Source organism: Hemiscyllium ocellatum, chromosome 2 (genome assembly GCF_020745735.1).
Source record: "Hemiscyllium ocellatum isolate sHemOce1 chromosome 2, sHemOce1.pat.X.cur, whole genome shotgun sequence".
In the NCBI taxonomy this organism is placed as follows: domain Eukaryota; kingdom Metazoa; phylum Chordata; class Chondrichthyes; order Orectolobiformes; family Hemiscylliidae; genus Hemiscyllium; species Hemiscyllium ocellatum.
Genome location: NC_083402.1, coordinates 152,864,529 through 152,882,164, shown reverse-complemented (window position 1 = coordinate 152,882,164; position 17,636 = coordinate 152,864,529). Strand labels below are relative to the sequence as shown.

General features: G+C 41.5%; 1 protein-coding gene across 3 annotated transcripts in view; it reads right to left on the bottom strand.

The window, feature by feature from the left end:
- LOC132829666 (A disintegrin and metalloproteinase with thrombospondin motifs 19-like) overlaps positions 1 to 17,636 on the bottom strand; it is a 520,482-nt gene that overhangs the window by 33,007 nt on the left and 469,839 nt on the right. For all 3 annotated transcript variants that reach the window (XM_060847015.1, XM_060847030.1, XM_060847023.1), the window contains exon 21: positions 15,405 to 15,557. In XM_060847015.1, coding sequence (XP_060702998.1) covers positions 15,405 to 15,557 — 153 coding nt within the window. The remainder of the gene's footprint in view (positions 1 to 15,404; positions 15,558 to 17,636) is intronic.

Below are 17,636 nucleotides of genomic sequence, written 5' to 3'. Positions count from 1 at the left end.
AATGATCTTGATTCAGAAGATTAAAATTTAGAATCACTTTGGCTGGTGATAGAAAATAGCAAGGGAGAAAATTGTGTGAATAGTTTACAGGTCACTGAACAGCAGCTATACTAGACTGTAAAATGAACATCAAGAAATAATGGGAGTGTATAAGACAAGCGAGCCTTTTGAGAAGCTGAAAATGCAAAATGGAAACTTTTAATATGCCTTTAAAGAGATGAAAACATAACCTTATTGCTATCATGATTCTAATCTTTGTTATCTTGCCCAATGATGTGAAAACCATAAGATACAGAAGCAGAATTAAGTGTCGAGAGTGTGTTGCTGGAAAAGCGCAGCAGGTCAGGCAACATCCGAGGAGCAGGAGAATCGATGTTTCAGGCTTAAACCCTTCATCAGGAATCATATAGATACAATTCCATGTTTAAACAGCTCCCCCTAATATCTTGCACAAGGAACTGTACTGTTTTTGGGTTTATTGATAGAATACCAGTGGTTATGTTTATATTTGCATTGAAAATATTTGCTGTACTACACATTTAAATAAATTTCAACAATTGCTATAACGGCGACTTAACTTGATGTTCATTTTCGCTTAGCACTTGAACTTTGAATGACTGAATTCAAACTTCAAAAATAATCACTGGAGGTTATGTCACTAACCGCAAAGTAAGACTAACTAAACAATCCTTTGCTACTTTACAAACTGCAAATAGCACAAAAGTAGCTCTTACATAATGTGTGAGCAAATCTATATTTGTTGCACCCTAGAGATATATATGCATCTGAAATGCTGAAAACATCAATAGCAGCTAACATTTACTGTTAAACAGCTTTCAAGTATGAGAGCTGTAATTGTTTAAACATGTGGTTAAGCTGTTCCTGAAGACAGCTAAGCTGCTTGATTTACCTGCCAAAGCACATTTCTTCAGTGGCTGTTAGAGAATTTGAAAGTCTAAAATGTCTGCTGCAAGGGCTTTCTCATGGTGAGCAACTTCCTGCACCTGACTTACTTTGGGTCATTTACAAGGTCAGAATGCTAAAACAATAATTTCACTAGCAGACATCTTGAACTTTGATAAATGAAATTGTCTAAAAGGAAGGTTGAAAAACCCTTGTCCAATTTCAGGAATTTGGCATTACAACTAGCCAAAACAGTGCCTCTTACAGAGTAAAATGTCCCAAGATTCTTCAGAGGAGTGCTACCAAACACTGTTTGATATGCATTGCATCAGGAGGTAGTAGGACTGTTAAATAAGGCATCACTAAGTGTCATAGGGAGCAAGGGGAGGCACAGATATTTAGGGAGGCAATTCCAGAGTTTAGAGTCTAGGTGGCTGAAGGCTGGAAATGATTGGTATTGGGAAGAAAACTGTCAGAGAAACATAAAACACAGAACTAAGCCAATTGCCCCATTGTGCTGTGTCAGCATTTTGAATCTTTTCTTAAACTCCTTTTATAGAAGATGAATTTGTTTTCCTTTGCTTCTTTCAAAGTTATTTTTCGGCTTCCAGGATTTGTCTGCATTGCAGTTGGTACAGGAGAATCAGAAATAATAATGTAAAACAATTACCATTGCTCGAGTAAAATACAGCTAACTGAACAACCAAAAATATATTTAGACATCAGGCCAAGCAACATTTTTGATTCACTTCAGTAGGCTATAGAATGAAGATAAATTCATGGACATAATTCTGCATATATTGATTCACCAAAGAGATACAGCAGTGTGGTTCTATAGTAATCCAGAGGTAGTGTGTGAACCATGAATGGGGGACAATAAATGGCCAGAAAGACTGCAAAATGTCAGTTTGCAACATGGATCTGCTTTTCTCATTTTAATTCCAAGTGCAAGATCTGCCAGGAGTAGGAGCAGGAGTGACATCAACCTGCATAATATTGTGGAAAATAAAAACTCATGGTGTTCGCATATTGGCATGGATAAAAAGCTGGCTGGCTAACAGGAAGCAGAGAATTGGCATAAATCTTTCAGTTTGGCAAGACTAAATGAGTGGTGTGCCATAAGAATTGGTGCTGTGACACTAATTATTTGCAACTTATGTAATGAGTTCGAAGAAGGAACAGAAGATATATTTGCCAATATTGCTGTCAACAAAAAGACAGGATAGTAAAGTAAATTGTGAAAAGAACAAAAGGATAAATTGGCCAAGGCCAATTGTATCAAAATTAGGCAGGAGCTGGGAAATGTGGATTGGACACAGCTATTTGAAAGGAAGTCCACATTTGAGATGTGGGGGGCTTTCAAAGATAATGCAGGATAGGCATGTCCCGTTGAAGGCAAAGGATAGGAAGGGCAAGATTCGTGAACCATGGATAACATGAGAAATTATACAACTAGCCAAGAGGAAAAGGGAAGCGTACATAAGGTCTAGGCAGCTAAGAACAGAACAGGCCCTGGAGGAATATCAGAAGAGTAGGAAAGTCTTAAACGACGAATAAAGCGGGCTAAAAGGTGTCATTAAATAGCTTTAGCGCACAGAGTTAAGAAGAATCCCAAAGCATTTTATTTTGATATAAGAAGCAAGTGGATAACTAGAGAAAGGATTGGTCCACTAAAGGATAATGAAGGAAGGTTGTGTGTCGAACCTGAGAGAATGGGTGAGATTCTGAATGATTACTTTGCATCAGTGTTCACTGAGGAGAGGAACATGATGAATCTTGAGATTAGAGATAGAAGTTTGATTAGTCTGGATCACGCTGACTGAAGTAGGGAAGAGGTGTTGGATAAGCTAGAGGTTATTAAGGTGGACAAATCCCCAGGACCGGATGGGATCTATGCCAGGTTGCTGAGGGAGGCGAGAGAGGAAAGAGCTGGGGCCCTGACAGATATCTTTGTAGCATCCTTAAATACAGGTGAGGTGCCAGAGGATTGGAAGGTTGCTCATGTTGTCCGCCTGTACAAGAAGGGCAGTAGGGATATTACAGGCAACTCTACAGACCAGTGACACTGACGTCGGTGATGGGAAAGTTGCTGGAGAAGGTACTGAGGGATAGGATCTATTTATATTTAGAAAAGAATGGGCTCATCAGTGATAGGCAAAATGGTTTTGTGCGGGGGAGATCGTGCCTAACCAACTTAAGAGTTCTACGAGAAAGTGACCAAGTTGATAGATGAAGGAAGGGCTGTTGATGTCATATACATGGACTTTAGTGGGGTGTTTGATAAGGTTCCCCATGGTAGACTAATGGAGAAAGTGCAGTCACATGGTGTGCAGGGTATTCTAGCTAAGTGGATAAAGAACTGGTTGAGCAACAAGAGACAGAGAGTAGTAGTTGAAGGGAGTTTCTTGAAATGGAGAAAGATGACCAGTGGTGTTCCATAGGGGTCAGTGTTGGGGCCACTGTTGTTTGTAATATACATAAATGATCTGGAAGAGGGCACTGTTGGTATGATCAGCAAGTTTGCAGATGAGGTGTACAAGATGATTAGGGGTTTTGAGGTGTACAAGATAATTAGGGGTTTAGATAGGGTTGACCATGAGAACCTTTTTCCACGTATAGAGTCAGCTATTATGAGAGGGCATAGCTTTAAATTAAGTGGAGGTAGGTATAGGACAGATGTTAGGGGTAGATTCTTTACTCAGCGAGTCATGAGTTCATGGAATGCCCTGCCAGTAGCAGTGGTGGACTCTCCCTCTTTATGGGCATTTAAACGGGCATTGGATAGACATATGGAGGACAGTGGACTAGTGTAGGTTAGGTGGGCTTGGATCGGCGCAACATCGAGGGCCAAAGGGCCTGTACTGCGCTGTATTTTTGTATGTTCTATGTTCTATGACACGAAGATTGGTGGAGTAGCAGAAAGCATAAGGGACTGTCAGAGAATGCAGGAGAATATAGATAATCTGGAGAGTTGGGCGGAAAAGTGGCAGTTCAATCCAGGCAAATGTGAGGTGATGCATTTAGGCAAGACTAATTCGAGAGCGAATTATACAATGAATGGAAGAGCCTTGGGAAAAGTTGATGGGCAGAGAGATCTGGGAGTGCAGGTCCATTGTACCCTGAAGGTTGCTGCACAGGTGGATAGAGTGATCAAGAAGGCATATAGTATGCTTGCCTTCATTGGATGGGGTATTGAGTATAATAGAACACAGAACAGGCCCTTCGGCCCTCGATGTTGCACCGATCTGTGAACTATTCTCAGCTCGTCCCCCTACACTATCCTAAAATCATCCATGTGCTTATCCAAGGATTGTTTAAATCTTCCTATTGTGGCTGAGGTGACTACATTAGCAGGTAGGGCATTCCACGCCCTTACCAATCTCTGAGTAAAGAATCTGCCTCTGACATCTGTCTTAAATCTATCACCCCTCAATTTGTAGTTATGCCCCTCATATAAGCTGACGTCATCATCCTAGGAAAAAGTCTTTCTCTGTCTACCCTATCTAATCCTTTGATCATCTTGTATGTCTCTATCAAATCCCCTCTTAGCCTTCTTCTTTCCAAGGAGAACAGACCCAAATCTCTCAGCCTTCCCTCATAAGACCTTCCCTCCAGACTAGGAACATACTGGTAAATCTCCTCTGCACCTTTTCCAATGCTTCCACATCCTTCCCGAAATATGGGGACCAGAACTGTACACAATATTCCAAGTGTACACAATATACAGCATTTTGTATAGTTGCAGCATGATATTGCAGTTCCGGAACTCATTCCCTCTACCAATGAAACCTAACACACCGTATGCCTTCTTAACAGCACTATCCACCTGGGTGGCAACTTTCAGGGATCTATGTACATGGACTCCAAGATCCCTCTGCACATCCACACTACCAAGAATCTTTCCATCGACTCAGTACTCTGCCTTCCTGTTATTCTTCCCAAAGTGCATCACCTCACACTTAGCTGCATTGAACTCCATTTGTCACCTCTCAGCCCAATTCTACAGTTTATCCAAATCCCCCTGCAACCTGTAACATTCTTCCACACTGTCCATTACTCCACTGACTTTAGTGCAAATTTACTAATCCATCCACCTATGCCTGCGTCTAAGTCATTTATAAAATGACAAACAATAATGGTCCCAAAATGATCCTTGTGGTACACCACTAGTAACCGGACTCCAGACTGAAGATTTTCAATCAACCACCACTCGCTGCCTTCTTACAGAAAGCCAGTTTCTAATCCAAACTGCTAAATCACCCTCAATTCCATGCCTCTGCATTTTCTCCAACAGCCTACCATGTGGAACCTTATCAAAGGCTTTACTGAGGTCCATGTATACCACGTCAACTGCCTACCCTCATCACCTTCTTAAAAAACTCAATGAGGTTTGTGAGACACGACTGCCCTTGTTGACTATCTGAAATCAAAGTGTTGCTTGCTGGATGATTATAAATCTGATCTCTTATAAGCCTTTCCAAAATCTTTCCTACAACAGAAGTAAGGCTTACTGGTCGATAATGACCTGGGTCATTTCTACTGCCCTTCTTGAACAAGGGCACAACATTTGCAATGCTCCAGTCCTCTGGTACCAAACCTGTAGACAATGACGACTCAAATATCAAAACCAAAGGCTCTGCTATCTCCTCCCTAGATTCCCAGAAAATCTTCAGATAAATCCCATCCAGCCCAGGGGACTTGTCTATTTTCACTCCTTCTAGAATTGATAACACTTGTTCATAACTAACCTCGATCCTTTCTAGTCTAATATCTCATACCTCATTCTTCTCCTCTACAATATTCTCCTTTATCTGAGTGAAAACTGATGAGAAACGTTCAGGTCCACACTCAACTTCTCACTTCTGTCTTTGATTGGCACTATTCCTATCCTAATCATCCTTTTATTCCTCACATACCTATAGAAAGCTTTAAGGTTCTCCTTTATTCTATTTGCTGAAGACTGCTCATGTCCTCTCTTTGCTCTTCTTAACTCTCTCTTTAAATCCTTCCTCGCAGATCTGTAACTCTCCATCACCTCATCTGAACCATCTTGCCTCATCAACACATAAGCCTCCTTCTTCTTTGTAACAAGAGATGCAAAATCTGTAGTAAACCACAGTTCTCTTACCTTATCACTTCCTCCCTGCATTAAACCAGCCACACATTTCCATTGTCTGCATCCCCCGCATTTTGCTACCCCATTCTATGCATCCTAATTCTTGCCTAATCGTATTATAATTGCCCTTGCCCCATTGATAACTCTTGACCTGTGGCATGTACCTATCCCTTTCCATTGCTAAACTAAATGTAATTGAATTATGGTCACTCTGTCCAAAGTGCTCTCAGACAACTAAATCAAACACCTGGCCTGGTTCATTACCAAGCACCAGATCCAGTGTGCCCTCCCCTCTTGTCGGCCCTTTGACATACTGTGTCAGGAAACCCTCCTGTACACATTGGACAAAAACTGATCCATCGAACTACTAGAGTTATAGCATTTCCAGTCAACATTATGGAAGTTAAAGTCCCCCATAATGACCATCCTGTTCTTTTCACTCCCACCCAGAATAATTTTGCTAATCCTCTCTTCCACCTCCCTGGAACTCTGCAGAGGCCGATAAAAAACTCCAAGCAGTGTGACCTCTCCTCTCCTGTTTCTAACCTCAGCCCACATTACCTCAGTAGATGAGTCCTCGTTAAACGTTCTCTCAGCCACTGTTATACTATCCTTGACTAACAAGGCCACACCTCCCCCTCTTTTACAACCTTGCCTGATCTTAATGGAAGATCTAAACCGTGGTACCTGCAACATCCATTCCTGATTTTGCTCTATCCATGTCTCAGTAATGGCCACAACATCGAAGTCCCAGGTACCTATCCACGCTGCAAGCTCACCTATCTTATTCCGGATACTTTGGGCGTTGAAGTAGACACACTTCAAACCACTTCGCTGTCTGCCAGCACATTCCTGTGACCCTGAAATCCTGTCCCTGTCCTTCCTACTTTCATCCTCCTGTGCACTGCAACTACACCTCCAGTTCCCATTCCCCTGCCGAGCTAGTTTAAACCCACCTAAATAGCACCAGAAAATTTCACACCCAGGATATGAGTACCCCTCTGGTTCAAGTGAAGACCGTCCTGTTTGTACAAGTCCCACCTTCCCCAGAATGAGCCCCAATTATCCAGGAACCTGAAACCTTCCCTCCTGCACCAACCTTGCAGCCACATGTTCAGCTGGTATCTCTCCCTATTCCTTGCCTCACTACCATGTGACACGGGTAACAAACCAGAGATAACAACTCTGTTCTAGCTCTCAGCTTCTACCCTAGCTCCCTGAAATCCTGCCTTACATCCCTATCCTCTTTCTACCTATGTCGTTGGTACCTACATCGACCACAACTTGAGGCTGGTCATCCTCTCCCTTCAGGACCCCAAAGATACGATCCGAGATATCACGGACCCTGGCACCTGGGAGGCAACACATCAACCATGAGTCTCGCTTGCTCCCAACAAACCTTCTATCTGAGCCTCTAACTATTGAGTCCCCAATGACTAACACTCTCCTCCTTTCCCTCCTTCCTTTCTATGCAGCAGGGACAGGCTCTGTGCCAGAGACTTGGGCCCCACTGCTTGCCCCTGGTAAGTCAGCCCCCACCTCCCAACAGTATCCAAAATGGTGTGTGTGTTTTTCAGGGGAATGACCACAGGGGATCCCTCCACTGACTGTTTTTTCCTCTTTCAAACAGTCACCCAGCTTTCTTCATGCCTTGGAGTAACTACTTCCCTGTAACTGCTATCTATCACAGCCTCTGACTCCCGAATGATCCGAAGTTCATCCAGCTCCAGCTCCAGTTCCCTAACACGGTCTTGGAGGAGCGAGAGTTGGGTGCATTTCCTAACAGCTGGCAAGTAATGTTAAAATTGTACAAGATATTGATTCGGCTGCATTTAGAATACTGTGTACAGTTCTGGTCGCCACATTACCAAAAAGATGTGGACGCTTTGGAGAGGGTGCAGAGAAGGTTTCCGAAGATGTTGCCTGGTATGGAAGGTGCTTGCTATGAAGAGAGGTTGTGTAAGTTAGGTTTATTTTCACTAGAAAAAAGGAGATTGAGGGGGGACCTGATTGAGGTTTACAAAATCATGAAGGGTATAGACAGGGTGGACAGAGACAGGCTTTTCCCCAGGGTGAAGGATTCAATAACAAGAGGTCACGCTTTCAAGGTGAGAGGTGGAAAGTTTAAGGGGGGATACATGCAGAAAGTACTTCACACAGAGGGTGGTGGGCATCTGGAAGGCGTTGCCAGAAAAGGTGGCAGAGGCAGGCACGGTAGATTCAGTTGAGATGCGTCTGGACAGATGCATGAGTAGGTGGGGAGCAGAGGGATACAGATGCTTAGGAATTGGGCGACAGGTTTAGGCAGTAGATTTGGACTGGCTCAGGCTTGGAGGGCCGAAGGGCCTGTTCCTGGGCTGTAAATTTTCTTTGTTCTTTGATACTACCAATAGGTTAAGTAGATGGGAAAAGATGTGGTAAATGAAATGAATATTGTAGGAAAATATAAAATTGTTGGTTTTGGAAAGAAGAATTAAAAAAAATCATAATACCTAAATGATGAAAGATTGCAGAGTTCTGAGATGCCGAGAGATCTGGGTATTCTTGTGCATGAATCACCAAAAGTTAGAATACAGCTACAGCAAGGAATTATAACATCAAATACTATGACATCAGGAGAAGTGAACACAAAGTAGGCATTTCGGAAGAAGAGTCAAATCAGACAAGATGGGCATGATAGTGTTGTTTAAGATGTATCTAAACAGATACATGGATGAGCAGGGAGCAGAGGGAAACAGACCCTTAGAAAATAGGTGACAGGTTTAGGTAGAGGATCTGGATCGGCACAGACTTGGAGGGCTGATGGGCCTGTTCCTCTGCTGTTGTTGTTTGACCTTTATCGCTGTTTTGTTTTGCATAGATGGAACCTTTTGCACAGATGGAACCTTTTGAGTTCCACTGGCACTTGCTGATTTTATTTCAAAAGCAGAGATTTTATGCTTCATTTGGACAAGGCTAAACACTTCTGGAGTATTATGCACAGTCTTGGTCACCTTAGTTAAGGAAGGTTGTGAATGCATTGGAGACAATTCAGAGAAGGTTTACCACATTAAAGCTTAAAATTAGAAAGTTGTCTTAATAAATAATGGCATTCTGCTCACTTTTGTTCCTCCTTTCTGTATCTATATACTTTTCTGTGACTCATGAATTAGAACCAAGAACCCTTCTCACCTTGAAATTCTGCACTTCTCTGCTTAAGTAATTTTCTGTCTTTTTATTCTTCCTGCCAAAGTGAACTATTTCACATTTTCCCATGTAATACTCCATCTGCCAGATTTTTGCCCACTGGCTCAGCCTACCTATATTCAAGTACAATTTTTTGTAATTTCTTTACAACATACTATAACGCCTTTCTTGATTTATTCCCGGCAAATTTATCTCCCTTGCCTTCACTCCCCTCATCTCTGCCATTGATGTGAATTGTAAAAGGTTGGAGTCACAGCACAGACACTGGCAGGATTTCACTCGTCACTTCCTGACAATCTGAAAAAGTTCCATTTGTTTATACACTCATTTTCTGCCAGCCCATCTTCTCTCCATGCAAATGTTATCCCATATACTATGAACTCCTGCAATGTGCAACAGCCTTTTATGTGACACATTGGCAAATGCCTCAGGATATCCAAGTATGACACATCTACAGGCTTCCCAATGTCCAAAGCTCATGTTTTTCCTTCAAAGAATTCCAATAAGTTAAATTGGATGTCATAGTATTTGATGTTGTAATTCCAATAATCATGATTAAACATGATTTTTCTCTGATTAGATTCCCTACGGTGTGGAAACAGGCCCTTCACCCCAACAAGTCCACACTGACCCTCCAAAGAGCCACCCATCCAGACTCATTCACCTTTGATTAATGCACCTCACACAATGGGCAATTTAGCAAGGCCAATTCACCTGACCTACACATCTCTGGATTGCGAGAGGAAGCCAGCGTACCCGGAGGAAACCCACGCAGATGTGGGGAGAATATGCAAACTCCACATGTACGGTCCAGAGGCTGGAATTAAACCTGGGACTCTGGTGCTGTGAGGCAGCACTGAGCCACCCTTGGTGATAAACCATGTTGGCTCTTTCCAATTACCTTGTGTTTTGCAAAGTTCCCAAGCTATAACCTCCTGATTGTGGAATGAAAGTTGATTACAGTGCAGCTTTTTGACAGCAGGGCAAGGGCTGAGGGATATGATACTTTGATTCAGTACGATTAACTAAGTGATCTTTTGAGCTTTAGGGAACTCATGGTATCTGAGCTGAAATGCAGATGGAAGACTGGCTTTATGTGCCTACCTTCACCTTCCTCCTCCTTGTTCTTCTATTTCTCTCCATTGAAACCCTCATCAGATGATGACTGGCAAGCAACCTATTTCCTCCTTGACCTCTAGTCCTAGCTGCAAATGCTACATGTACAGATCATAGCAGACCGTGACTATCATAGAATCCCTCATTGTGAAGGATAAAAAGGGTGTACCCAGATACTTATAGGCACTTTAAGTGCATCTTGAGCTCACTTCATCACATAATTCTTCATCATTTGGATGTCATCGCATTGCAATAAAAGCTGGGGTTCTATTCTGAGGAAGTTAGAAAGCCACAAAGGGATCAGTTCCACGTTTTACTTCTCTTCTAAGGCATACTGGGGACTCAAGAGTCAAACATTCCACTACCAAAAAGCCTCACTGCAGTATCAATTGCATGTGTGTCCACTTACAGAATAGACAGAACATCTCAGTAAGGAGGAGACTGACTGAATTCGAGAGAAGGTATCAATTGGAGCCACACATGTGGATTCCTCTGCAGCCTCAGACAGAGGCTTGTCCTCCCCAGACAAAACTGATAGCCTTGGCCACAACCCTGTTAAACTGCCTCCTGCTCCCATTGTCTTACTTCCCCTCTGTATTAGCATAGGTATGTGAATCCCCCATTGAGAACAGGCAAAACCCTTCTATTTAATCTCCTTCCATCAACACATGATCATGAAGAATACAATAATCAGTCCCTGTAATCTAGTCACTCAGTTTCACAGGTTATCGATGTTCACTGGGCTTTGTAAATTTATAATTGCCTATCTTAAACTATGTAAGGACAATTGACCATGTGACTGAAGATCTGTTGTATTATCCCTATAAGAAATGCCATATTTGTGTGTAGGGCAGAGATTCATGGAGAAGTGTCATCACAAGTAGACACATGACTACTTGTGAGGACATTGAGAATCTCTCACCGGCTGTCTAATAATAAAGCATCCACCCTTGAACTGAAATTTGTGCCTTCCAGATTTGTGGAACAAAATATACATCAACATTTCCTGCTGCTGTCTGTTTTACTGAATTTGCCTTTCCCAACGCTGTGTTTGTGAGATGTTACTATTTTGAAACAGTTAATTAGTCAATATTTTGTTATTATTTTGTTAAGCATTTCAATACAATTACAGTTAAGCCAATTGTTTTCTTTTTATTTTGAGTGTATTTTAACTGTAGCATAAAAATAAAGTGTGTTTTGCTTGAAGTTGAGTTGTTTGGCCAATCAAATTGCATCTGGAATACAATACCTTACACTTACTTTTAAAATAAGAAAAAGTTAGTGTCTAGGCTATCTTTTTCATATATTTTGAGGGGATCTGGTCTGGTCCATAACACACTCAAGAAGCTTGACACCATCCAGGACAAGGCCACCCATTTGACTGGCACCACATCCACAAACATTCACTCCCTTCACCACCAATGCTCAGTCGCAACAGTGTGTACCATCTTATGACATGTTGTAGAAGTTCACCAAGGCTCTTTCAACAACACCTTCCAAACCCATGATCACTACATTCAGGAAAGACGAGAGCAACAAATACATTGGAACACTATCTGCTGTTCCCCTCGGAGCCACTCACCATCCTGGAAATGTATTGCCATTCCTTCAGTGTCACTGGAACAAATCCTGGAACCTCAACCCCTCCCCTTCAACATCATCTTGGGTCTACATACAAAACACTGACTGCACCGGTTCAAAATGGCAGCTCACTTCCACTTTCTCAAGAGCAACAAAGGACCTGCAATAAATGTTACACCCATCTGTTGTGGTTCTGCTCGCCGAGCTGGAGGTTTTTGCTGCAAACGTTTCGTTCCCTGGCTAGGGAACATCATCAGTGCTGTTGGAGCCTCGTGTGAAGCGCTGCTTTGATGTTTCTTCCGGTATTTATATTGGTTTGTTCTTGCCGCTTCCGGGTGTCAGTTTCAGCTGCAGTGATTTGTATGTGGGGTCCAGGTCGATGTGTCTGTTGATGGATGTTCTTGCCGTTTTTGGGTGTCAGTTTCAGCTGTAGTGGTTTGTATATGGTGTCCAGGTCAATGTGTCTGTTGATGGAGTTTGGGGATGAATGCCATGCTTCTAGGAATTCTCTGGCTGTTCTCTGTCTGGCTTGTCCTATGATAGTGGTGTTTTCCCAGTCAAATTCATGTTGCTGGTTGTCTGAGTGTATGGCTACTAGAGATAGCTGGTCGTGTCGTTTTGTGGCTAGCTGATGTTCATGGATGCGGATTGTTAGCTGTCTTCCTGTTTGTCCTATATAGTGTTTTGTGCAGTCCTTGCATGGTATTTTGTAAACTACGTTAGTTTGGCTCATGCTGGGTATTGGGTCCTTTGTTCTAGTGAGTTGTTGTCTGAGCGTGGATGTTGGCTTGTGTGCTGTTATGAGTCCTAAGGGTCGCAGTAGTCTGGCTGTCAGTTCTGAGACGCTCCTGACGTATGGTAGTGTGGCTAGTCCTTTTGGTTGTGGCATGTCCTCGTTCCTCGGTCTATCTCTTAGGCATCTGGTGATAAAGTTGCGTGGGTATCCGTTTTTGGCGAATACCTTGTATAGATATTCCTCTTCCTCTTTTCGCAGTTCTGGTGTACTGCAGTGTGTTGTGGCCCTTTTGAATAGTGTCCTGATGCAGCTTCGTTTGTGTGTGTTGGGGTGGTTACTTTCATAGTTTAAGACTTGGTCTGTGTGTGTTGGTTTCCTGTGTACCTTTGTGGTGAATTCTCCGTTGGGTGTTCTCTCTACTAACACGTCTAGGAATGGGAGTTGGCTATCCTTTTCCTCTTCTCGTGTGAATCGGATTTCTGTGAGTGTGGCGTTGATGATTCGGTGTGTTTTTTCTATATCTGTGTTTTTGATGATTACAAAGGTGTCATCAACATATCTGATCCAGAGTTTGGGTTGGATTTGTGGTATGGCTGTATGTTCTATCAAACTCCATCAACAGACACATTGACCTGGACACCATATACAAACCACTACAGCTGAAACTGACACTCAAAAACGGCAAGAACATCCATCAACAGACACATCGACCTGGACCCCACATACAAATCACTGCAGCTGAAACTGACACCCGGAAGCGGCAAGAACAAACCAATATAAATACCGGAAGAAACATCAAAGCAGCGCTTCACACGAGGCTCCAACAGCACTGATGATGTTCCCTAGCCAGGGAACGAAACGTTTGCAGCAAAAACTTCCAGCTCGGCGAGCAGAACCACAACAACGGACACCCGAGCTACAAATCTTCAATCAGATGTTACACCCATCTTTCATGAGTGAATATGAAAACAAGCTGATGGTCCTGGCAAACATTTTATTTGCCAAATGCATTTACATATAGTTAACTGACAGTATCTTAATACCATCTCCAGATAACGTTTTTGCAAGTTATCTGGGAGTAAAATGGTGGATCAAAACCAGAAGTTGCAGGAGAAGGTCATCAGGTCAGGTTTCATCTGTGGAGAGAGTTTTGCTGTGAGTGCTGATCCTTTAATCAACCTCGGGATCTTTAAATTTCTCCATGGAATGGCACTTAATCCTATGCCCCTTTTCATATCACTTTCTCCTTCTGGGAAACACATAGAGAAGCTGACAATTTCAAGTTATGGTAAAAATATCACAAAATTTAACTATTGTAATTATTAACTCCACTCTCTGGAGGAGCTTTACCCAAACTTGTCACAGTTGAACAACTAGTGGGCACATTACCAGCACTTTGGTTTCAAATTACATATTTTTGCCAATGTAACCACTCCCCGTATCTGACCCCTGGGATATGGCTGATTAAAATTCTTTCCACAAGGGCAAGATTAAAGGGTTTGCCACTCTTGGACAGGGCAGCTACAGGACTAAATATTTCCCAAGCCAGACAACGTTTAAAAAGTAGCAGAAACATTTTCTACTTGGATGTATTGAATTTTACCAGCTTGGACCATTCCCAGTTGGCATTAAGGACATGCACAGATGCTAATCTGAGAGATTTCTGATGAAGCCATTTGCCAATAGGTCTCATTACTGATGCCAGCTGAATGGCTCCCAGCTGTGTTTGGAGGCCTAATAGTTGAGTCAGTCTGGGACAAAAAATAAAAGTTTAAAAAATGAAACTGCCTACCTAGTAAGAATGGCTTCCATTTTTGACACTGCATATCTGGCATGATCCTGAAAGAACTGTACAACACTTACCTTGTTTAAGAGTGACATAGAGAGTACCCAGAGCTAAGCATCAACAAAACGTTTGAGTGCAAACTAAAACCTGAAGAACTTTGTAGTGGAGGGGAGAAACAACAAAATAATGCTGCAATTACAATAAAAATAAAATGAACAATACAATAATCAACCTCTAAAAGGAAAGGGTAAGTCAACATCTAAAGTGCAATTCTCTGTCAGAACACTTCTGATCATGTGTTCATTTCAAAGGCTAATTTCTTTGTATATCAAGTACTGACTTACTGGGCGTATATTATTTCAAGTATTCAAATCCACTTTTCCATTAATATTCTCCAGATCCTTCCCATAGGAACTGATTGACTTCAAGATCTGGTAGCATCCAAATCAATTTTCCTCAAATTACTTAATGTTGGAGCCACAGCAGTAAATGTTGTCAAGCTGTTATTAAACTGTGGGGGCAACGTACATGGGTATGGTCTAGTTCTCACCCAATATGTAAATGGTGCATTTTTAATACAAGGTCATAGATAATCATCCCTCCCTAGTCTTATTCTCCCTAACTGAAGTCAAGGCCAATTATAATTCCACCAATTAGCTCGCTCAGTGTGGATTGTGGGTAGTTTCTTGAAATCTTCTGGGACTAATGTTATTGACTGCATTAACTCAACAAACTACTTGGGGAGCAAGATATTGAACTTTGGTGTTTTACTTCTGTGAAATCTAATTAATTCTTGTTTATCTCAAAGTAGAAGAATGGTCAACAGCAATCACTGAACAACTCAGAATTAATTATTGCACTGAACCACTCACATTTTTTATACAATCTCATACACCTGTAGGTAAGAAAGGACTGTATAAAGTTAACATTATGAAAGGAACGCTACACAGAAAAATGCTGATTTGCCAAACATATATCACCTTAGACCAGTCTCCTGTCCTCCAGATATAGCACTTTGAATAATCTTCACAGTCTTCTGCCTCCTTTGGGCGGGTTGATAAATCGCATTTCTTCCGTGGATTGGTACATTTTATTGTTCGATGTCGAGCTCCCTTGCCACATTTCACAGAACACTGTAACACACATCAACATCAGGATATAATTTACAATAACATCACACCATATCCAACACTGCTACAGATGTTGACACAACGCTCAACTCATCTGTTCCTAAAAATCCCTAAAGGAAACTAAAATTCTGAAAACACACGACACAGCGATCAGAAGAAAATGATAAATCATTGAGCAAATGTCAAGATTTTGTGACAGCTGTTTCTGTTGAAATCTGTGTTCATTTATATCCACAGGTGAATTACGTTGTCTGCATTCCTAAACTGAGCTGATACTAAATCATTTGGCTTAAGTACTCTAGCTGAAACCTCAGTTGGTTCTAGCAATAGGTATCTTGTCTTAATTTATCTTCCTCCATAAAACTTGACATGCCAATTTATTGCATCCTCAGAAATGGCAGATCTCGGTGCTTTGGTCAGCAGAAAAATTATATGGTGCCAAACATTTTATTTTCTTGTTCCTCTCCAGAAATTGCTAACTAATGTTGGGACTGTGGCTCATTGACAATGCAATACCACCATTTTATTTCTTATATTATCGCGTCTATTGGGAAATGGATCAGCTTATTCGGAAGTTTCCACATTTAAATTTGATCGTCTAACTCCTGTCTGAAAAAGAGTTATCTGAACTGAGAAAGGGGAAAGCAAGTAACTGGTAGAAATTCATGCATATTGGCATCTACTCATGAAGACATTTTAAACCATCTTTTTTTAAAAAAATTCTTTGCATATCTGTAAAAGAATTTTATGGTTCTAGCGTGTAGCTAGACAGTAATTCTGCAGAAACTGTATACTTGGCAGAGTTTGGAAAATAATAACATAGAGAATCCCTTCAGTGTGGAAACAGGCCATTAGACCCAACAAGACCACACCAAACCTCTAAAGAGTAACCCACTCAGACCCATTCCTCTACCCTATTACTCTACATTTACCCCGAACTAATGCACCTAACCCTGAACACTATGGCCAATTTAGCACGGCCAATTCACCTAACCTATACATCTTTGGATTTTGTCAGAGAGTGAACAATCAGAAATACACAGTGAATAATAGTGGAAATGAGAAAACATTTAGTGAAATATTTATGAGTCATTCAAACAGAGCTGTGGATTATCAGAAACTCTCAAATCCATGCAGATTCCCAAATTGATGTTTGTCAATCACACAGCAAGACAATACCATCTTCACAACTTGACTTGAAAGAATATATTCATTCAATGCAATTGCGACTGATTTATTCCTTAGAAATTTTTTTTCTTAATCTCTGTGGAGAAGATGATTATCATTAGCCTTTTGGAAATCAATTCCATTTTTACTTTAAGATATGTTGACATTGAGTAAAGTATTGCTTCAACTGTTCATGAGCTTGGTTAAACCACACCTGGAGTTTTAGTTTTAGAATGCAGTTTTAGTCTCCTTATCTCAGAAAGATATTCTTGTCATTGACAAAGATTCACCAGACTTATTTCTGGGGTCACAGGACTATTCTATGGAGAGAGTTTGGTCAAATTAGATCTATATTCTCTAGAGTTTCGAAGAATGAAAGGTAATTTCATTGAATCCTACAAAGTACTTGAAGTGTAGGTGCAGATAAAATGCTTCCCCTAGTTGGACAGTCTAGAAGTAGGTGGCACAACTTAAAAGTAAGGGGCATTGCAGTTATGACCAAGGTGAAGAGTTTTTTTACTTCAGAGAGTAGCGAATCACGTAATTCTTTGTTTATTGGGCTCTGGAACCTCAGTCTTCATCTCAGGCTCTGACTTATTAACTACAGCTCCACCTTCAACATCATCATTCCAAAGAAACTCTTCTTCAAACCCTGAAACCAACGTTTTGGCTCCTATTCTGTAACAAGATCTTCAACATCTTGACCCATAACCTCAATCAATATGGATAGGCGACATCACGTCCTTCGCCATAATCCTCAACACTAGTGTCCACAACGCTATATACTCAGCCTTCTACTGCTCATACACTCACGACTGTGTGGCCTAATTTCATCCCAGCTCCATTTGCAAGTTTGCTGTCTACGCTCCTGTCGTAGATCAGATCTCAAACAATGATGATACAGAATACAGGAAA